The 24,047-nt window shown below is 39.6% G+C and overlaps 1 protein-coding gene across 4 annotated transcripts in view; it reads left to right on the top strand.

The window, feature by feature from the left end:
- The window catches only part of LOC5572817 (protein bark beetle), a 74,076-nt gene extending 50,777 nt beyond the window's left edge, over window positions 1–23,299 (top strand). For 2 of the 4 annotated variants that reach the window (XM_021847007.1, XM_021847006.1), the window contains exons 3-11: window positions 892–1,067; window positions 8,048–14,274; window positions 14,338–14,549; window positions 14,608–14,963; window positions 15,027–15,152; window positions 15,439–15,462; window positions 15,571–16,039; window positions 16,103–16,324; window positions 21,297–23,299. In XM_021847007.1, the coding sequence (XP_021702699.1) occupies window positions 892–1,067; window positions 8,048–14,274; window positions 14,338–14,549; window positions 14,608–14,963; window positions 15,027–15,152; window positions 15,439–15,462; window positions 15,571–16,039; window positions 16,103–16,324; window positions 21,297–22,343 (8,859 nt within the window). In that variant the 3' untranslated portion in view covers window positions 22,344–23,299. Of the gene's footprint in view, window positions 1–891; window positions 1,068–8,047; window positions 14,275–14,337; window positions 14,550–14,607; window positions 14,964–15,026; window positions 15,153–15,438; window positions 15,463–15,570; window positions 16,040–16,102; window positions 16,325–21,181; window positions 21,202–21,296 lie in introns of all 4 variants that reach the window. The other 2 variants (XM_021847008.1, XM_001654172.3) reach the window with 2 other exon arrangements.
- The last annotated feature ends 748 nt before the right edge of the window (window positions 23,300–24,047 follow it).

Raw genomic sequence — 24,047 nt, 5'->3', positions numbered from 1 at the left:
TCTTCAAATTGCACATTCTTGGATATGAATGGTTGTAATGTCGTGATGCCAACCATGTGGCTTGGTCGAGGTCAATTGTTAAATGGCGACATCTTTACCCGTCTGAAATGCAATTAAGATTGATTCAAACTTTGAATGGCAGTGGAGGAGAGTATATTATACTTTAACATTATCATGGAAATCCATTTTTCTTATTAAAAATAACATTTGTCAATGCAAATGAAACCTTTTTTAATTTTTTTCATCAATATTATATTGAATATTACTTTCACGTTTTATACCTATTCCATGTTGGGCAACACTATCATCTTAGTTGTGGAATTTATTAAGCTATTATTAACGTCTTTTTAACAACAAATCACATTTCATTTATTTGTCAAAGATTTATTTGGCCCCATTAGACAAACGTAATCCAATAACAATTTTGTATATTTTATACAAACTTGGACTGCTTCAGGTATAGTGTTAGTGCAAATTAAACCATGATACATCTTTTCTTCAGGGCTGATTCAATCTGAGATAGCGTTCGAAGACATCAAAATAAAAGTGAAATTGAATCTGATAAAGTAAAAAATTGTACATCATGCAGAGTTCAAACCAGCGAATGTATGCACGAGTAATTGCAGCAATTTTCTCGGGTTAGTAATCGTAGTTTTCATTGGGAAATTTTCACTTCACTTGAGGTGTGGTAACTTCCATCACTCATTCAACGTATTTATATCTGCCTCCGCCGCAACTCGGTTACTCGGTTAGAAGGCTTTCGTTTTCACCTGCCCGTCTACTCGGCCTACAGCTGATTTCATTTTCACTTTCGGTTAACGCATGTTCATTCCGTACTGATACATTTTTACACATGTTTTCTTATGCATATTTTCAATTTCATTCTTGCAGGGCACATCGGAAAACAAAATCACCTTTACGTCGTTGCCCAACTCTGGCTACAAGGACATCGAATCGGACCCTCGAGAGGTCGGTGCACGGCTGGTGGATGGTCCCAACCCGCTGGCGGGTAGACTACAGCTACTGAATCAAGGAAAATGGCGATCGGTTTGCAGCAACTCGAAGAAGTAAGTTTAATTGAACTTCTAGTGATTATGTGGGTGCAGAGCTATAAGGGCACTTCCATGAATCACTTTGGCATGGGGGGTATTCCTCGACCGAATTATCTGAAATAAGAGTACGAAGCACTTCAATACGACGCATATTGTGGTCAAATATGACCTCATTAGCTTTCAAAATACCCTACTGCCGAAGTGAATCAAAAGTCCCAATAACAGGATCTGGCTCCCTATACACTGAATCTAACAAATACTTAAACTAAGTTTAGTTGTACGGTAAGTTGTGGGTTGTTGGTTTGTTCCACAAAGTTGTTCAATTTCAGAAGTTAAAAAAATTTGCAGAACACACCAACTTTCCACGACTTACCGTTTTCGAATTAAATTAAAAAGTCTCGTTACTTACTTTTGTCGGTTACTTACTTTTGTCTTTGACTGTAATGTTATAATTCCCTTACAGGCAAAACTTCAAGTTATTTGTAGTTCGTCCTCCAAATTTCAGCCGATTTGGACTACCAGAAGCTGAGATACAGCACCCCAAACTTGGGCATTTTGTATGGAAAAACAGCATCCAATTCTAACTTATGTCACTGACTCTATCAGGTGATACGAAGTTCCATAATCAGAATCACAATTATCACATACAAATGGACTTCATTGGTCAGTCATAACTCAGAACAAGAGACTGCAATTCTGCTTTGACAGATTTGTTAAATACTTCGCCACCCTTGGAGATGGCTTAGTAATGTACAATTTTGTTTGACGACACGACTCTTCCAATATTGCTTACGTTGAGTTGCCGCCCAAGAATTTATCTGAAGCTTCTTCCAGCACTTCGAAATTGGAATAGCTGGCTTAGGGCCAACGAAGTCATGCGATGCTCCTTCGCGGCTAGCTCATCAGCCAATTCATTTCCAGCGATGGAAGAATGGCCCATACAAGGTTTACAGAGTTGACTGAATTCAGTTCCTCAATTTGAGTTCGACATGCGAAAACAAGCTTTGACCTTGAATTGGCTGAAGCAAGAGCTTCCATAGCAGCTTGACTATCTCAACAGAAGTATATGACTTTACCCATTACGCGCTGCTGATTGCGCTCCACACATAAGAGCAAATATTTCCGCCTGAAAAACGGTGCAGTTTCTACCGAGTGAGTAAAACTGATTCAGCCTTAGCTCACGAGAGTCTACACCAGCACCAGCGCTACCTTCAAGAAGGGAGCCATCAGTGTAACATACTACATTGTTCGATATATTTCTTTCCAAATAGCCAGACGTCCACTCTTCCCGTGAAGAGAATTGTGTGGTAAATTTCCTGTGAGGAAAGTGACAAGCAATTGTGAGATCTTTTGGAGCAAGAACCATTTTGTCCCAATTCACCAAAAGTGGAAACAACGAAGTGTGTGTAGATCTACGATTCACTGGATTTTCCTCCAGTAGATCCAGTACCCATAAATGGTAAGAGCAAGAAAGTGTTTCTTGTTTAAGATTTATGTGTAGTGGCAATACGTTGAAAAGAACCTCGAGCGCTGTCGTAGAAAACGCACTAGACATCACCTTCAAGCACATCCTTTGGAGATGGCCCAATTTAGATAGGATTGTTCTCACTTCGCCCTTTTGCCACCACACAAAACATCCATATGTCAATATTGGTCGAACAACTGTCGTTTAAATTTATTTGATGTACTTGGGTTTGAGGCCCCAGGTTTTACCAAAGGTTGTCCTGCACTGATCGAAGGCCATGCAATCCTCTTTGACTCTGAAATAAATGTGAGGTGTCCACGAAAGTTTGGAAACTAGAATGACTCCGACATACTTTACTTGATTGGTCACATTAATCTCAGTGACAAAAAGACGTAAAGGTCGACTTCTACCGCGGTTTCGTCTTTCCGTAAAAAGAACAATAGATGTTTTATTCGGGTTAACCGAAAGGCCATATTGGCGACACCAACTCTTGACTACCTGAAGAGCACTTTGCATCAGGTCGAATAAGGTGCTTATGTACATACCAACTATCAAAGCTAGATAGTCGTCAGCAAATCCATAAGTTGAAAAACCGCTATTATTGAGTTGCCTCAATAGCGTATCTGCTATGAGATTCCATAAAAGCGGTGAAAATACTCCCCCTTGGGGGCATCCGCAAACACTCAATTTTCGAATCAACTGACGCAATGTCGAGAAGAGATGTCGGTTTTTGAGCATTTGATGAATCATTGTAGGTAGCCTATGGTTTCGTTCAGCGCTTTCAAAATGGCATCGAAAACACGTTATCGCAGGCACATTCAATATCCAAGAAAGCACCTAAGCAGGATTGCTTCTGTGCGAATGCTTTCTCAATATCGTATACAACTTTGTGTCACACGTCAGACTTTCCAGATTGGTAAGCATGTTGGTTCACATGAAGAGGCGTGTTTGCCAAATAAACATGACGTATATGAGGATCGATAATGCGTTCCAGACATTTCAGGAGAAATGAGGTCAGACTGATTGGTCTTAAACTCTTCGCTTCTTCATACAACGCAATTCGTCCTTTCGGGATAAACTTTACATTAATATCACGCCGAGATCTGGGAATATATACGGTAGCAAAACTGCTCACAAGTAGCTTTTTCAAAACATGTTTGATAAACTCAATTCCCATCTGGAGATGAACTGGAAAAATCTCATCCACTCCTAGAGATTTGAAAGAAGCAAAGCTATTGAGTGCCCATCTAATCGATTCAGTGATTACGACACTGCGAGCTTAAGCCAGACACTCATAAGGCTGATATAAATATTAAATTTCTTTTATGTCCGAGACCACTTGGAAGGTACGAGGGGGGATAAAAATAAATAAGGAACAAAAAAATAAAAATAAAAAAAAAGTATTTTTTTCGAATTTTTATTTTTAACGATAATTGTTGAACTTTTTTCAAACGTTCTCTGGATCATCATTTCACTTGTTTTTTACTTTAAAAATTGAAAAAACCTAACTGATGTCAAAAAAATTAGGAATCTTTTTTTTTCTCCCCTTCAAAATTTTCGGATTTTGGAAGGGGGGGGGGGGGTGACATAAAAGAAAATTAATATTTGTATCAGCCTAATGACATTAAAAAACAATTGGTTTATCCGTAGATGCTTTGTCCACACATTCGGGGAAGTGTGTATTTAATAAACATTCTAAAACTTCTTCATCCGAAGAAGTAAAGTCACCATTAGGTAAGCGAATTTCGTAAACTTGGAAATCCTTAGATTTTGCAAGGATTTTGTTCAGCCGACTGACTTCCAGCCGGATCGTTCAGCAGAATTAAGAGCCTTCTTGTAAGTCTTTAACGACTCTTATCCAGCTGAACGGCGTCTGTTCCAACTCCTACAGCGGAAGACCTTTTGTTACGCAGTGTACAACAACTCGTTTAAAATCATCCGTTGGGGATGGTGGTAAATATACAGAACAATAGACGTATTTCCTATTGAGGTCATCAACAGAAACATCGATTCTGTCAGCACATACATCTCTGGTAGTTAACTCAGAAATGAGTGTAGCAACGATTGTTTTATCAACGAGCACGCATGCGCGGGACATGAAGCGCGAGTTTGCCATTTCAAGTTTGTTGAAAGTAGCAAAAACTGGTTCCACAAGGTTACCTAGATAGAAGATCCCTCTACAAAAGTAGGGTTCTTGAACTAGCGCCGCTTGGGCTGTACCATTTTGCATGAGTTTGCAAATATTGATCGTTGCTGTTCTTTTATGCTGAAGATTGATCTGAGCTAACATAACCGTAGCCGCTACCCAAACTAGGCAGGATTAAGCTTTTTGCAATCTCAGCAAGAAAAGGACCAGCAGCGAAAAAACTAGATCGGTATCTATTGAAAGTCGCCAAAGGCGAAAAAGCACAGAATACACTGAGTAAAACGAATAATGCGAAACCATCCAGCTTTTTACGCTGGCTATAAAACAACAGGGGGTGATTCGAATTTGACATGTTTTGCGTACAGATTTTATAACTAAGTCTTAGTAGGCAGTGACTTAGCTGTTTGACCCGACTGTTTTTCACCAACCAATTCGTGTTTCGTATTCAAGTACCTACTTATTCGTTAACTATATTTCATTTAACTAAACTTCATTTATTTTGTTTTAGGTACACAATGAAATGAAGACCTCGTTATCATTCACAGGAATAAATAAACTTATGACGAATCATTGTAACTCCAATAATAATCCTTGGGAAATATGAGCTCTTGCCGTGGCCCTCGCAGCACTTCTTTTTTATACATGCGCTTTTCTGCATATAAATTTTCCCCTGGTTTTGGAAAAATTTGAAGAAATGCCATTAAATAGATCTTCCTCGACTTAAAAGAATCGCCTTTTTTGGCAAGGCAAGCATTAGATTGCCGACGCTGAACTTCTTTAAATTAAAAGCATTAGATTTTCCTATGCGATTGTATTCATCGCCATTCTCAATTTCAAGCGAAGTATGCACTTCAACAGAAAAGTAATCGCCTATCTTGACGCGTGGAAAATTTCTTGCAAGAAATGGTCAAGAAAAGCATTTTTCTTTGATCGCAGTACGCAGTTGAAAAGAAATGTCATTTCAAATGGAGCTCACTGAAGAAAATTTCTTGACCATTTCTTCCGCAGAAATTTTTACGTTTCTTGAGCGGAACAGCATACTTAGCTTTAAGGCCAGTTTGCTACTGACAAGAAAAGGAATCGCCTATCTCGATGCGTGGAAAATTTCTTCCAAGAAATGGTCAAGAAAATCACATTTTTCTGATCGCAGTACGCAGTTGAGAAGAAATGTCACTTCAAAGGGGGCTCTCTGTAGGAAATTTCAGGGAAATTCATTCAGATTTATGTTACCTATCATATGTCGTTGATTTACACGTTGGCTTATCTGATCACCACACATTATATAATTACCAGAAGTCTTCAATTAATGTGCCACTCAAGGTGCCACTACAAAAGTGACTACTAATAAATTTTAATCTTCAGCTTGGTTTTGGTGATAAAAAGGTTGCATTCGAATGATTTTTTATATATTTTGACACAACAATTATTTTACAAGCGTCGGTGTTATTGAGCTCAATGTATTTTAGTGAAATGATCTCAAGAAAGCATTTTTTTCTCAAATCGTCATCACGTCATTCCTTCAGTACGCCTAGGTTATGTTGTTCAAACTGTAGCTTAGTAAGCTTATCAACCTAGAAAGAAATGAAGAGCATTAAGTTTATTAAAAAAAATTATCCTTTTTGAAATTCCTGAACACAAATGTGAAAATTTCTGGCATAAACACATAGTCAACATTAAAACTCAACCACAATGCTTGCTTTGATTGAACTATAAATAAATTATAGTGTAGACATGAAACGTCACAAGGGGGTGGTCCAAAATTTATGGCGTAAAAAGCTGCATACGGACGATAATTTAAATTTAATAGCAACATATTCATAATCCCACCCTTATTATGAGTCTGCTAGAGACTATAGAAGGGTAGCCGATTATCTCGGAGAAACACAAAGTCACCAGCGCCATTGCTCCGGGTAGCACAGGAAGGGCACAATACTGTGGAGAGCGCCCTGATACTCCACAGGCTCCGTTAGCGGCTAGATTTTATTTAGACCCCCTTAACCATTCATTCCTAGGCACGGTACGTATCACACCATCAATTAAAGGCTCCCCCAGATCTAAGCGACTTTTTACGGCGACAGCGACAAACAATCACCGCGATTTCGCTTATTTTTTGCTGCATGCACTGTTTGATGAGCGCGTCTAAGCCACAGCGACGCGATTTCGCAGCAATTCACGTCATGTCAGTCAAGATGGTTCCATAGAAGAGTGCTTGCAGCGACACAACAACGAAATCGCGACGATTTTTTGTCGCTGTCGCCGTAAAAAGTCGCGTAGATTTGGGGGAGCCTTAATGGTCACCTGTGAGATGGACTTTTACCACCGGAACAGGCAGTCCGTAGTGTTAATTCTTAGCTAATTGAAACAAACAGTACCGACACTACACGGTTATCTAGGCTACTTGGGAAAAGGAGGTTAATGATTAACTCCTGACGTGCCCAAGCCGCCGTTGTAGAATATTTGTAGAATAATATTGAAAGAGTTATAGAGACAAATGCCCCTTCTGGAAAAAGTCTCTTTAAAAATAAATAAAAATAAAAATAAAAGAGCTAGTATGAGTATCAACCTTGTTCATAATCCTCCGAAAGATTTCTGATTACGCTTGCAGATCTGTAAACCTACACTCAAACGTGTTCTTTTATAACATTGAAGGGTCGTCAAACTCATAACCTGCCATAATAGTTGTTTTATTTCAGAATTGGGTTGAACTTAACGAGATTTGCTTGTATTGGTTACATCCTTGTTCACAAAATATTGTAAGATCACTGGTTACGCTAGTAGATCTGACAACATGTTCTCCAAACTGTTCTTGAATAAACTTAAACAGTCGTTGTAACAAATTCTTGTTAAAATATATTTGAAAAAGCCCGTATGGGCCTTCCTTAGCCGAGTGGTTAGAGTCCGCGGCTACAAAACAAAGCCATGCTATGCTGAAGGTGTCTGGGTTCGATTCCCGGTCGGTCCAGGATCTTTTCGTAATAGAAATTTACTTGACTTCCCTGGGCATAGAGTATATTCGTACCTGCCACACGATATACCAATGCGAAAATGGCAACTTTGGCAAAGAAAGCTCTCAGTTAATAACTGTGGAAGTGCTCATAAGAACACTAAGCTGAGAAGCAGGCTCTGTCCCAGTGAGGACATTAGTGCCAAGAAGAAAGGCATCGACCTTGTCCATAATCCTACGAAAGATACCTGATTACGCTTGTATATCTAAAGCCTTTTATTAAAACAAGTTCTGAAACGTTCATTGAACTCAAAATCAGGCAGAATATATTTCCATAAGCCTATATGGGTATAATTATTATCTATAAGCCTTCGATAGATCACTGGTTTACCATTATTTACATTTGTAGATCCTAATATCTTTTCATTTTTTACTTGCAGCTGGACCATCGCAGACTACGAAACAACCTGCCGCCAGATGGGTTACAAGGGAGGTCGCTTCTGGAACTGGATGGACCGTCTACAGAACTACGAACCTCGGTTATTGTACGAGGACCCAAAGTGCGGAGGCACGGAAGCATCGCTGTTCGATTGCTCCTGGGAAACCCGACAGGTTGGATCCGGTGTTTGCGACTACCACAGTGATATCGGAGTCCAGTGTTTGCCATTGTTTGACCAGGTAACCCCCCATTGGCGGGGAATTCGGTTCGAGTACGCCGAAAGTAAGGAGAAGCTAGCGCACAATCACATTCTGTATGACTTCATTTCGTTGTCGGAGTTGAGGAATGTTGACATCATACGTGCCGGTACAGGGCGGGGAGGAACTGCTGGATCAGCTATTGCCGTGTTGGGAATTCCCCCTGTTTTGGATCATGTCCTAGTTGATCATTCGTCATTCACGGGAATCAACGTTACAAAGCACGATGCAGCATTCATGTTTAAGGATGTAACCGTACGAAGAAGTCGCGGATTTGGAATATTCGTCAACTCGAGCTATGGATCTACGCTGCTGGACAGCGTGACAGTGAGCGAAAATGGTGCTGATGGCATCCGATATGTGGGCCATGATCTACGGGCTGACGAACGTACCGATCGTAGCAAGGTGTTCGACTTTTGTACCTTGACGACTACTGCTTGGCAAATTTACCCTCTGCAACTGTCGTTCGAACAGTCTCCGTTTGCCTTATCTCAGAAGCAATGCGCCCAGTCCCTCACAACCGGCTATGGCTATGTTCTTACGTTTCACTTTGTGCACTTCGAGATGGCACGCAACGAAAGTGCAGTCATTCAAGTTTACGACGGAATGTCAGAAAACGATCGATTGTTAGCATCGTGGAACATACGGAACTCGACTCGACCACAAACTGTGACTACAACTCGAGAGAAAATGCATATAAAGCTACGTGCTGATCCTAGAAGTCGAGTCTTGGCACATTTTCGAATCACTGCCGGTACCACCAAAGCATACGATCTGAACGTAACGCAAGCGACGATCGTTGATAATGGAGGTCGTGGCATAGCCATCGATAATCTACGGTCGCAGGTTCATGTGCACGCATCAACGATTGCGAACAATAAACATGCCGCCGGTTTGCACGTTACTAGCGGTGCTGGTGATGTCAACGTTACTGACTCCAAGATAAGCTTCAACATTGGCGATGGCATTAACATTACGTACTACGGTGGAAATCGGAACATTTCACGCAGTTCTTTGAGCTCCAATAAAGGCTACGGTTTTGCGGTTTGGTTGAATCAGACCACAAAGGATCGTCAGGAATTTTTGGAGTTCAACCAAACGACAACTATTGAATACTCTAATGTCATCAAAAATTTGGAGATTGGTGTTCTGCATGGAAACTACTGTGGCGATTCGTGGGTAAACATTACGGGAAACTGGTTCAACGACAGCACTCACAATGCAATCGACATTCAATCATGTTGGTTCGAGACAATAGAGAATCGAAAACTACGACTTCAGATTGGACACAATAATTTTGAACATTCGAACAAGATTGGGATTATCATAAGCCCTATTCTCAACTTGGAAGGAAAAATCGAGTACAATCAATTTTTGAAGGGGAGGTACGGAGCTTTGTTGACGAGGAACAAACCCTGGGAAGAATTCCGACATCTACCAGTCCGACTCATAGTTCAGCACAACTACTTCATGTACAACAGAGGCATTTACGTTGCCTCTCTGGGGTTATCTCCAAACACCGACAATAAAACACAGTGGTTGTTGTTTACGCGAAACTTTGTGAAGAACAACAAGATCAAAGAAGCGTTCGGCCCTATGGAAGACGAAGGAGAAGGTTTGGGTGGAGAAGGCCGGTTAAATCCCAGATCACGAGTGGCTGCACCTGTCGTCATCTCCTCCAATAACGTTGATGTATTCCGGAATATCATATCAAACTATGAATCAAATTACGAAGTGGGATCACAGTTGTCAGATCAGAGCAAAGCCTTGAACGTTACATATAACTGGTTAGGATACCAGGAAGAGGAGAAAATCTACGAGCGACTATTTCATCGTAAAGATCGATACGATCTCGCAAAAATTGAATACTTCCCTTACTTGTTGCATCATTCTAATCCTGGCACTCAGACCATAGCTCAGTTCGCAAAATTTGTACCATTCTTCCACAAAGAAGGAAGCGATCGCGTTGGCGGAGAAGTTGATGGCCAGGAGATTCTTCCGTCAGGAAGTTATACTGTGGAACGTGACATCAATGTCCGGCCGGGAGGAAAACTGATTCTTAACCCGGGAGTTATTTTGAACTTCGCACCAAGCGTAGGAATGATGGTCACAGGAAAATTGGAAGCTCGGGGACGAAAACCCGATGACATCATGTTTACGTTGAAGCGGGAAGCAGTAATGATGGAAAACGACACTACAGAAGCTATCATGATGGACCCTGAGGTTATGATGGACATTGAAACCGAATCCATTGTTGATTTGGGGCCTGTAGATCCGCAGACCCCTAAGATTCCCGTTAGGCTGGTTGGTGGAATAAGTGACCATGAAGGAAGATTGCAGGTCTACACCGAAGGGCAGTGGGGAACGGTGTGTGATTACGGTTGGACCATAATCAATGCTGCCCTGGTTTGCCACCAGTTAGGACTAGCACTTAATCCGAAAGACTGGAGACTACAGCGATCGGAGGTTCCCGGAGCTGGTACTTCGGAAAATGTTCTTCTTTCAAATGTTCGCTGTACTGAGCATGATATTGACATTACGCAATGCCGAGCTGAAAAATCATCGCAAGGAGATTTTGAGCATTCCTGCAGTCATGAGAATGATGTTGGTGTGAGATGTTATGAAGGAGCATGGGCAGGATTACGTTTTGGAGTGTTATCTGAGAGAGCAGATCTTCAGTATGTAACGATTGAGAAAGCTGGCCTTTTTGATTACATGACTAACATGTTCAAACCAGCACTTCAAATGGACTTGTCCCGACATAATTTGGATAGCATCCGAGTCGTAGAAAATTTGCAGGATGGGTTGGGAGTGATTTACTCTGATATTTATGCCGGATCGGTGAATACTATCAAGAACTCAGAATTTGCAGCGAATCGTGGAAATGGGATAAGTATCAAGCAGCTGGGCTTAAAGATTCATGGGAGCATAATCAAAGATAACAGAGGATCCGGAATCAATCACGATGCTGTAATATCTGCTCTTGAGCAACGAGAAATCACTAGTTGGTTCAATATGGTTCCAGATTTCAACGTTGATGATTCAGACTATAGACCAATTATGCTTCCGAAGGATTCTCAAAACATCGACATCGATCAGTGGCAGGTTAAACACATAATAACCCTACCCGTTCACGATGAGCCCGTTGAAAAAATGATAACTATTCGTTGCCAGCCAGGTTATGTAATAGGCATTCAGCTATTGAACCCTATCGAAAATAGATCTACGGAAAATATTTGGATTTATGATTCGTTAGCTGGTAGCTCAAATTCTGATATTTGGCAAGTAAAACGAGATGTATCGGTGTTCCCGCTTACTACCAGTAGCTATGGTGCAATTCTGCAATACAAAAGTGGGCACAATGCTATCGGAGGTGCAGTTCTAGTCCTGCGGTCCATTCAAGCTCCAATACAAAACATCTACAATCGAATAGTTCGCGGTCCAGTACCAACTCTTCAAATCACTTCAACAAAGATTCAAAGAAATTTCCGTGGTATCACTGGTACTTACTACAATCGATTCCTGGGAGAACAGAGCGAACTCTATTTGCGAAAAGCGAATGAATCAATCAAATTGGTCAACTGTGAAATCAGTCATAATCGAGAGGAAGCAATGTTCATCAACTCTCCCTTTTGGGACGTCCACGAAAGTAATATCTCGGAAATAACGATCCACGTGAACAACAGTATGATCCGAGACAACGGTAGAGGAATCCGTCAATTCTCCAAAGACCTGCGATCATCCAATAACCTATTCCACTACGTTTTGCAAGATACAACTGTTGAGAGTAACTCTTTTGGAGGACTAGAGCTCAGCCTGCCCTACGTTTGGCAATACAATGAAAATTTCACTCATTCAGTGTTCTTGGGAAACGATACTTGGGTTCGGAATCGAAGGTTTGGAATTATCATCGACGGACACTATGCGGTGGTGAACATTTCGTCAAACATATTCATGGATAATGTTTGTGCCCATGGATTGGTTGGATTCAAAGGAATGGAGAAGAAAATGCGCATTGATAACAATCGAATCGTTAAAAATTCCGGGAAATATTTGTTGGAGTTCCGTTCGGATAGTCAGAGTGAAATTTTAGGCGAGATTCCAGCAATTGTAGCATTTAATCATATCGAGAGTAACGAGAAAGTGGTGTCCACCCGGTCCGAAATGAGGAATTTTATTCGAGGTGATCGAGGTAATGCCAAAGATCCCACCTGTGTGATCGGATTCGGTGGCGTTCAGAAGGTGAAAATCTATCGAAACGTGATTTCGAACAACGAGCAAGATTATGATTTGATCGCGGGAATCAAATCTGCAAGGCTGAATAATTTCTTGGACGTACGAGAGAACTGGTGGGGGTCGCAAGACGAAGAGCACATCAAAACACGAATCTTCGACTTTGACGATTGGAACAATCATGCTGAGGCGCAGTATAAGCCATATCTGATTGAGGATAGCGTCGATGGAAGTGTTTCGGTGGTTCATTCCAAAAATAGATCTGTTGACTTGGACAACTTGGGTGGACGAATTTTTGAGGATATATCAATATTCAGGAGAGATCAACCATATGTCGTCAAGGCAGATATAACTGTTATGCCAGGAGTTACGATGAACATCTATCCAGGTGTCGTAATGGAATTTGCACCCAACGTTGGTATTTTGGCCTTGGGTACATTGATTGCCCGTGGTACACGCGATGGAGAAATCATTATGAAGCCTATTCAAAGTGCTTCGGAGAACTTGAATCGTGTTGAACGATCGTTAGAGAATATGGTTAATTACGACTCTATCCGTCTGTGCGCAAATAGGAACTGTTCAGGAAGTGAACAAGAGAACGACAGAATCCGAGAAGGCTTCTTGGAATACTATAATCATACTACGCTCCAGTGGATCCCAATTTGCGATCGTAGATTTACTGAACGAAATGCTCAGGTAGTTTGTCGGGAGCTTGGTTATGATCCGCTTGACGTCTTCTTCGGTCACGATCGTCGAATTGAGTTCCATACAAATTCTCTTACTCGAATCTGGTCTTGGGTTGAGCCAATGGAATGCCATGGTGATGAGCTACGCTTAGAAGAATGTCCTGAGAGATTAAACGGTCAGTTGTACGGACGTCGACACGAATGCCAGTGGGATTCTGATTTCGTGTTCATTAGCTGCAATGGAGAACCAGAGGAGAGGAACTACTGGGGAGGAGTTCGGTTTGCTAACCAGGATTTTGAAGCCAGTTTGTACGAGCATAGAATTCATGATGCAATAACTCATTCGACTGCGAAGCCGGTAGAGAGCGTTATGGAATTTGTTAAACTTGATCGAGCGGGAATGTTACACGGAGAGAAATCGCCAGCGATTCAGACCATTTCCAAAAACCCAAGTATAAGCTTCGTGTCCGTTAGGAATAGTGCGCACCATGCTGTAAACCTTGTATCACCAAGTGATGCTATTCATTTGAACTACTTATCGGTCTACAAGGCATTAGGACAAGGAATAAATGCAATTTCGTTAACCGGTGAAGGACGCGAAAGCGATGAATCGAGTTACAATCCTTTGAAAGATTTGGATCTACCATACAATCTGTTTTCGATGATTGACATATGTGATACGAACAAGGAGATTACACTGGAAGAACGAGTTCTGGTGTATTACAAATATGACAATAATCCAGTTAATTGTGTGAAGATCTTCAAAAGTGCCTATCGCGTAAAACCGCTTGGCTTTCGACTGTTGCAGTCGAACCTGTTCAACCACTCCAAGGAATACGGTCGAAGGGATATGATACAACTGATGGATGGTGATATCTACAATGTATCTGCGAGGACGATTGGAGTTCTCGATGCTGATTCTGATAATCAGAAGAAGCTATTCAGAACTGTTGAATCTGCACTGAGCGTTCGATTGATTGCCAGTGGAGCACCAGCAAGGCATGGGTTCATCGCTGAAGTGGTAACGCTTCCAATTTCCGCAATTGGATTCAGTAAGTTATAATAAATACAGTCAAATGAAATGATGATGCTAACCCTAAATTAATTATTTGTAGATCGTGACGCACAGCATAACATTTCGAATTCGGACATTCAGGAGTGTGTCGGTGGAGGATTACATTATGTGACTGTTGGAGAAGTTTCTCCTATTCTGACACTGGAAAGGAACAGATTCATACGCAACTGCCGACAGCTTTATGGTAACTTTTCGTCGTGTGAGGCTACCATTCGTGCTGATGTTCAGAACATGCAGTCATTGCATTTTAGAGTAAGAATTCAAATTTCTATTTTTGGAGGATTGTATTGATAATTCTTATTTGTTTCAGAATAATCTTGTTCAAGAAAATCAGGGAGGTTTATCGATACGAGCAGATTCCCGAGGGTCCGCTACGTCCCTTCGAGGATGGATTCATAACAATCTATTTGTAAAAAATCGAAACCGACCTGCAATCTATGTGGAAGGCAGACAGTCGTCTCCATATCAGGAAGTTACCGTTCATAACAATTACATAACTCAAAATGATGCTGCATTCAAGGACGTGGTTGTGTTGCGTCAGGTGGTTTCAAACTTCAGCTACAACTATGTCCACAGTAACAAGGGTGGTAGGATTATTGAAGTGTCCGGATTCGATAGAGTTCGCCTTCCAATCTATCAGACGACTTCACACAATGGATTTTATGAGTATGAATGCACTTCAATGTTAATGGTGTAGAATAGAAGTAATACATGATCATTTATTTCCAGTAATGTTGCAACGGATTGGAGTGGAAGAGCAACTATAGTGGCAGGGACGGCAGGTCAACATTATGTCGATAATATTTTTGCCAATCCGGAGAATGACTACGAAATGATCACTGTTAATCGTTCAATGTAAGTCTGACTAAAAACCAAGTTCTGGGTAAAGCACTAATTAGATAAGCTTTAGCACTAACGTTACATGTTGAATTTATTTAGTAAACTCTTCAATTCTAACATCAAGGTAAGAAACATTAATAGTTGGGGCTTAGCTGTTCGATCTCTTCAAACGATATAAATACAATATTAAGCATAATAATCCGGTTTGAACAAATCATTCAAAATTTGCATGCTTTATTTCTTCTTTTTTCCCATATTCAAACTAACTCCTCTGCATGACGCCGACATGTTGTACTTGCAGATTTGACTTCCAGTTTTGGAATAGGTAGGTGTAGATATTGTCTCTATTGTATATTATTGTCTAAGTCTACTCAGTTGTCTGAACGCATGTCTTAAGAATAAGTTTTTAAATATCATATGTATTATCATTTAGCACCCTGGATGTTTGGAAAACCAAAATCGATGCAACTCTGAACTACTGGAGCTACAACGAAACCCTTGCCGTTGGATCCCGTATTCGCGATCGCTTCGATGATCCTCAGCTGCTGGAAGTCCAATACCTACCACTGCACATGAACAATCTTACGGTGCTGAACGGAAAGTGCCCACCCGGATGGACGCTACTGATCGACACCTGTTACATGTACGTCGGGGCACCAATGAGTTTCCGTGAAGCGCGGGACTTCTGCCGATCGGATAACGCATCGCTGCCATTCATCCATGGGGACTATAATGCACTGTGGTTCTTCCTGGAGCAACAGTCTCGTTACCTGCGATCGGCCGAAAAGGTTTGGGTTCAAGATCCCAACTACATCGATCAGTGCACTTCGTTCATCTACCGGAATGTGGAGATTGAGGAATGCTATGAGCGGCATGCGTTCCTGTGTGAAATCGATCCCAAGGTTGGTAATGGGTGAAGATAAAGGGTCGAACGAGGTAATCTAACACACAATCTACAATTTCAGGTTGAAATCGATCCTCTCTTCTGGAAAGCGGATGCCGTTGCAATTGGAATGATTTCTGCGTTGATAATTGTGCTAATGATGTTGTGTTGTCTGTGTGTTTGCTGGGTGTATAAATCTCGGTATCGACAAACGCAGAGATTGCAGCGTAGGAATAGCATTCGGCAAAGCTTGCGCAGTCTTAACAGCATTGATCCGCAGGGTTCGATTCGAAGAAGGAATTTTGTAAGTATATTCCTATGATTTGGTATGAACCTAGAACGTAGAACAGAATGTCGCTTTTTATTAACGCACCGTATTACCGTTTGGGCATTTTCGTGCGCCTTACCTTCTGAAGAATAATTCAGACCTTACGTTCACTGAGGTTACAGAAACATTCGCTACACTGAAAATGCATAGTCAAATGTCACGAGTATTCTAAGGTAAACTAATTCTTCAACAACTTCAAATACATTACCAACACCAGCCTACGTCTATCTCTACCTAAAACCATGTAGTTTGTTTTGTACAATTGTCGATATCGATTGCAAAGTCATAGAGCATATGCGATCGATCAGCAAAATGCTTGAGAAAAATATGGGTAATCTTATGTTGGAATTTTCGCAATGGATTCCTGTATATTTTTTTTGAAGAAATTATTGCATCTTAATTGATAGAGGATCCTAATGAAAATTTCGACTTGTGAAGAAATTTCTTGCCCATTTTTGGAGGTATCTTTGAAGATTTTTTTACAGGAATTACGGAGCAGTTTATAATGAAGTTGGAATGCATGGAGGTGGCATTTTGAATGAATTATTGAAAGAATCCTAGGAAAATATCAAAGGGGCATTTGAGAAGGAATCCCTTAGTAATTCGTGTAAAAGTACTGATAAAATAGCTGTAGAAATTTTATAACGAGAACCCTGAAAAATCGCTTGAGAAATTGTTGATGATAAATTTGGAAAAAAAAAACAATATTATGGAGAATTTTTGATGTAAAATCTGGAACAGAATTTGCAAAATCCTAATAATTGAAAAAGTTTCGTCAGTATTTTTTTTTTAATTTTCCTTTTTTTAATATGATGAAAAATCTGAAAACAAATTTGGAGAAGAATACATCAAGAAATGTTCTGAGGAGACTCTGACTCCTGAAGAAATCCATTGAGAGATATTTGTAGTAATTTTTGGGATAACATGTGCTTCATAATTAGTAAAGATAGGGGAAAAGCTCTAATTTTCGACCTACAAGATTTCTTTGCCAATCTTCGGATTTTCATACAAAGTAGGCCAAAATTGCCCAGATAGCCGTAGCGGTAAACGCGCAGCTATTCAGCAAGACCAAGCTGTGAGGGTCGTGGGTTCGAATCCCACCGGTCGAGGATCTTTTCGGGTTGGAAATTTTCTCGACTTCCCAGGGCATAAAGTATCATCGTACCTGCCACACGATATACACATGCAAAAATGGTCAATTGGCATAGAAAGCTCTCAGTTAATAACTGTGGAAGTGCTCATAAGAACACTAAGCTGAGAAGCAGGCTTTGTCCCAGTTGGGCCGTAACGCCAGAAAGAAGAAGAAGAAGGCCAAAATTGTATGAATGGGTCGAAAATCTTTCCGAAATTTCTCATATGTTATCAATTTCTTTGGGGAATTTTGGAAAGAAATAATGCAATGTTCCAGGTGCATTTCGCCCAGAATTCTTCAATGAATTTCTTCCCGATTTTATTCAGAAATATTCCAAATATTTCTAAATTTATTTTTTTATTGCATAAAGACTCCAATTTCGATATTTTTTAATTTTCGCCATCGAATCTTGATTGGAAGCAGACGTTTGGGACATAGATGGAGAAATAGTTACATTAAAACCTTCATGAGTCGATACTCCATGACTCGATATCGACTCATGGAACTATATATACTAAAAGCAACATTTCTTGGTTACTATGATGGTCTCCACAAAAAGCTTTTCAAGGCATTAGTTTCCATGATTCGGTATTTCCATGAGTCGATGGTCCCTTCAGCTATCGACTTATGGAGGTTTGACTGTAATAAAAAAGTTTTTCTGAGAATAACTTTTGGTCGATTTTATTATCTCTAAGACATGTATTTTAACCAAAATGTTTTTTGAGGTATCTTTTTTCCTTATTCTCTTTGCATTGATTCGTGATGAAACATTCTACATGCTCTAAAGAAACGTTCTAATACTATAACGTGTTCAACCGGCTCTTTAAGAACTTCGTCTCAGATTCCCCGAGGGAGAGCTTCAGAAATTATCATTGTAGTTTTATTTAGAATACTTTCAGGGTCTCTTACAGGGATCTCGCCAGAAATTCATCTAGAGATTTCTTTACTTATTATCCCAAAAATTCTTTCAGCGATTTTTTAAAGGATTCTTAGAAGAATTTGCTCCAGGAAATCCTTGAGATCTCCAAAGCTACTACCTCCAAAGCTGTTTCCTTAGAAACCCTGTGCGAATACCTATGCATGTTCATGTCGATTCCTTCAAAAATTCATCCACGTTTCCTCTCAAGAATCCAAAATTCCTTTATGTGTTCTTGGAATAAATCTATTTTTTCCTAGGAATTTTCTATCATTTGATCGAAATATTACTCATGCAGTTTTACCAAAAATTCCTCGAAACAAACATACACACATATCTAATTCTGTCTAATGTTTTTTCGAGAAATTTCTTCATAAAATCCTGTGGAATAATCATAAAGGGTGACTTCAAAACTTACACAGGTTTTATCAGAGGTTTTTTTTTTGGGATTTTCCTTGGAAAAACTTCTTGGTTTTATTTTGCAGAAAAATTTCCTTGGCATTTCCCTGGAGACATTCCTGGAGACATTCCTGGAATAATTCTTGACATCTTTGAGCAAATCTTAAAGAATTACTGGAGGAATTTTTGTAGAAATTTTAGACGGAATCCCTGGAGCAATTGTTGGGTTTCTAAATATAATTTGGGTTCTAAAACACAATGTTGAAGGATATCCCTAGAATTTCTGGAGAAGTTATTGATTGAATTTTAGAAAATGTTTTGATCGGAAATTTTTAAGAATGTCCCAGGAAAACCGATCGATGATTCTCTGGATAAAACCTTTGAGGAGTTGGGACTTTCTTGAAAAATGTCTCAATGAAGTTTTGGAGGAATTCAGAACATTTATGAAGTAATCGTCGGAGAAATTATATTTCTTAAGATATTCTTAACAAAATTCTTAAAGAAATTTCCTAGGAAAATTCGTGGGGCAATTCCTTGGGAAATAATCACTAAATGAAATCCTTTAGAAATTTCCGAAGTAATTTCTGATCATCTGGGCAAATACATGAATAAATTTCTGACGAAATTCCTAAGGAAAATTATGAAAGAAACACATACAGTAATGGGGGCTTTCCTTAGCCGAGTGGTTAGAGTCTGCGGCTACAAAGCAAAGCCATGCTGAAGGTATCTGGGTTCGATTCCCGGTTGGTCCAGGATCTTTTCGTAATGGAAATATCCTTGAGGCATAGAGTATAATCGTACCTGCCACACGATATACGAATGCAAAAATGGCAACTTTAGCAAAGAAAGCTCTCAGTTAATAACTGTGTAAGTGCTCATAAGAACACTAAGCTGAACAGCAGGCTCTGTCCCAGTGAGGATGTTAATGTCAAGTAGAAGAACATACAGTAATTTTTGTCGTAATGTCACAAGGAATTCTAAAAAAAAAGTGTCTAATCTTAGAATCTTATGCTCTTATCTCATGGCTCCTATTAGGGTTCGTTTTGTTTTTTTAGTCCATGTTTAGTCTTTTTCGGTATCTTTTTAATTCCTTTAAGATTTCTTTTTTCTAGCAAGAGGTCTTCATTTTGCTTTTTTAATTCACTCAGTCGCTACAAGCCCTGTATAAACGAAAAGCTTTCTTAGTATTGTAATGTTCTGTTGAGCAGAAAAATCAACTTAAAATATCGCTAGAACGCTTGAAAATATTAAAATTTCCTCAACGCAACTCAAAACCGACCAGAATGTCACTTACAATCCTTTTTTTCAAACCCTCAAATATAGAGAACTTTAATTTCAAGTCCAGGATTAAAGTTTTTCTTAACTTCACTGTGTCCAAAATATTTACCAACGTTTGTCCTTTTCATGGTTTCGAACGTGGACGCGCCTCTGCAAGGAATCCTACTACAAATACAGATACTTCACTAGAAATTTCTCTTATTATGAGTTTAATCATTTTTTTTTTTTACATATTCTGTTAGACCTTTCTTAAAATGATCGAATTTTATCAAAAATCTCCCGTTTGTGAATCCATCGCAAATTACTCCAAAAATAATTGTTCCGCAAAATGAAACCAGCAATTTCACAGAAAATCCATCAGATAGTTTTCTTTGGGTTTTGCAGAACAACAATTTCAAGTACACGTTAGATATATTTCAAAAGATGCGCCAGGAAATCTTGGATTGCGTTGAAAATTTAACCCTATCTTTCCCATGGCAGCTTCATTTGCCATGAAAACGAGATAAATTGATTCAGTTGCTATAGTTATCAGAATATGCTATTCCATGCTCGTTAGATTATCCTTAATGTTAGTACACTGTTTTAATAGTGAAACTATTAAGAAAGCAATCTAATTACTAGTGATACACAACTAAATTTTTGTACTAATTTCGTAACATTAACCCTTCTTGTATCTGGCCCTTTTGCTGTTCTTTCAACTTGATGTTCGAGCATTCCAAGCCTAGATACTGCAACTTTTAAGTTATTTTTTGAATTGTTCATAATTCGTTTGCTTTCTTGAATAACTACAAACCTTTCATTAAAAAAGGTAATTCTAATGAGGTTTACAGATAACGAATCTATTTACTTTTTTCATTATTGAATGGACTAAACGGAATTTCTATCAAATTTGAAGAAATGATTTCGACAAAAGGGTTACAGCCAAACACAATTTTACTGAACCACCAGCGAGTGACTAATCGATTGGGTTTTCAGCTTAAACGGATGCTTGGTTCTCCAGATCCGTGCTCTTGAAAATTTGAAGTTTGGCTTCGATTTATCTTCATCTTAACTCGTTTGATTACATATACTTAATGTTACTATTTTTCGTAATTTGCATTTATACTAGCCTACGGATGTATAAATATTGTAAGTGCACTAACCATCTTCTAACACGCTTTTCTATACTTTTTTTGTAAAATGTCTATTTACAAACATTTCTAACAACACTTCATATCCAACAGGTCGTCTCACGCTCAACGGACACGCTGAAATCGGTCACCACCGGGACCACAGACTACAAAAAGATGGCGTCAAATGGTTCGATTGAATCCGTAGACAAAAGCGTGCTCAGCTCGGAGACAAATTATGATATGTACGACAAGCAGCAGTACAGCAACGAATATACAGAGCAATTGAAGAGCCAAATGGGTTACACTGATGGCACTACAAGCGAGGCAGCCGATTTCATGCAGCGCCCTAACGACAGTCCACCGCGTACCAAGGTTTACGGTCTACCGGACTATAGTTCCCATGGAGGAAGTACCGCTTTTGAGCTTGCATTTAGAAACGAAGGATTCCGGGACAACTCCACTACTTACTCAGGGGTTACCCGAAACAATTCCATCAACACGGCCATCAACGAAGACACACCTATCATTCATCACCAGGGCGATAACGACGAAAGTGGGCCCGATTTCTACGGCAATTCAAGTACTTTACCGATGCGGATCAAAGGTGATAATCTATCATTCCTAAATGAACTCAAAAATCGCCTACCGGAGTACGAACCACTGCCTTCCAACGGTCACAGTAGTTTTCTGCCAGCTCCTCCGGAGCCACCCTCGGCCAACGCATCCCAGCTAAGTGCAAGTACACTGCCATACGATCAGAAGATTGATCGCCTTAATTTCAGTGCTCCTCACGAGTACCAACAACCGTCGATTCAAGTTCGAAGGCCAGAACCATCGACACCCAGCATTGACGCTCGGGAAATTCGACGCCCTGATTCATACATGAGGGCGGTCAAAAAGTACGCCACTCCAGGACGGGAACGGGAGTCCATAATTCCTCCGCCACGTGTTGATAGTAACGGCAGCCGTAGACCAAAGACTGTTTATGAGGCATCAGCTGAACAGGAACCTCAACGCGCTCCGCAACGTACAAACTACGCTCGCTCCCGTTCCGAAGCTCTGCTCGAAACAAACTTCGACGAAGCATTGCCACCAATGACGGACATGCTCAGTTCGGATAGCCGCAGCTATTCTCAACCACTAGAGACTGCTATGTAAACATAAGAAAAATTCGGAAATGTACAGCCAGATATGCATAGAAAGTTTCATGAATATCGAATCCATCGAATAGAAGTGTTTTAATTAAATTTTCATCTAGTTGAAACGATTTCGACCAGAGCTTCCATAGTGGAAGCTTCGGAAGAAACATAAAGATAGAAATCTATAATATGAGTAGTTTGGTGAGCTTTTCTCGCGAAAGCGCCAACCAGTGCTGGTGAGGTGAAAAGCTGTGAAACATAAAACGAAAACCGGGAGGTGAATCCGTACTCTGTGCATAAGCCGAACTCAAGTGTCTTTGCTTGCTCTATAGTTTTACACATGTACATAGGATAGGACGTATATAGAGTCTAAGGGCGAAACGAAACAAACCAGGCAAAATTTGTGATTGCCGTCGTGATACCGCGTAACACGTATTATGTTAGAGAAATATTGTAAAATTGAATCGATAGGATCATACGAGTTATTTACAGAAGTCGTAAAGATAAATCAAATCATCACACATCGCAATCGAATTAAATCATATGCTTGATGCATAAAAATGCATATGTTCAGTTCATTATCTTTCCTTGTATGATCATCACAATCAATTGACGAATTTGTATTATCTGTTTTATTGATGCGAGTATTATTTTCTTGTGAAGTTTTATGTTAAAATCGATATGAGTAGAGAATCAAAATTAAATATTCCCATAACATAAAGATAGCAAGCGTTTGTTGGCAAGTTATTTGTTTGCGAAAAAAACAAAAGAAAGGAATTTTTTTAAGAACAAAAGACGATCATATTTAGTAAAGTAGTATTTTATCGTTATCGTTGAAGTCGCTTAGAATTTATGTCAGTAAATCTTGACAGATTAGAACGAAACATTTTTGTTGTACCGTCCAATGAATAAATAGTGTATTTATTTAAAGTTTGTGTATCAAGATTAAAAATAAAAACCATTCGGAACGTAAAATTTGTTGTTTGTTTTTTAATTGCATACGAACAATGGGCAATGGATTTTAGTATTTTTGTACTGTTGAGCCATCAGAGCACCAGATGTCATTCAAACATTTATCCAGTACCAGATTTGAGTTCAAACATTTATTAAAATCGTGTTGCGCGTTCGACTTTGTGCTGATTTCTACTCAATTTTCTCAAGCTTCACGACGCTTGGAGGTGCTTAGTAATGTGGAGCTTCTTTACTTTGCAAAAAAGAAGAATCATCACAGGAGCAGGTTTTTTTTTATCATGTGTTAAAATCACACACAGAAGTTCTCGATTGTGTGCGAATCGTATCGTATTACGGGGTCAAATTGATCGATGGGAGAAATTTGATCGAACAATGTCTAAAGGTGATTTCAAAGTTTTTTTTATTTTGACAATGTTCGTTTTGATTACAAATAGGGTAGATGTACCAATAGTGGAGCACGATTTAACTTCATTTAATCGCCTAAAATCAAGAAGCACAATGTATGTACATATTAATGTTGCAACGGGAGGTAACGACCATTGACTTAATGAGAAAAATGATTTCATCTCAGTAACCGACGGCATGTCAGTGAAAAAAAAACCTCCACTATTGGTACAGTTTTCTTTTAGTTGCGGTATATTTTTAATTTGTGTTCCTATAGTTGCGGTATCCGTGGTTTTCTTATGGGAACCTCCACTATAGGAACACTTTGCCGCAATTATTGGTACAAGTAAGAAAAGTTTTACCAATT

Source organism: Aedes aegypti, chromosome 2 (assembly GCF_002204515.2).
Source record: "Aedes aegypti strain LVP_AGWG chromosome 2, AaegL5.0 Primary Assembly, whole genome shotgun sequence".
Taxonomy (NCBI): Eukaryota; Metazoa; Arthropoda; class Insecta; order Diptera; family Culicidae; genus Aedes; species Aedes aegypti.
This window is presented reverse-complemented; position numbering and strand designations above follow the sequence as displayed.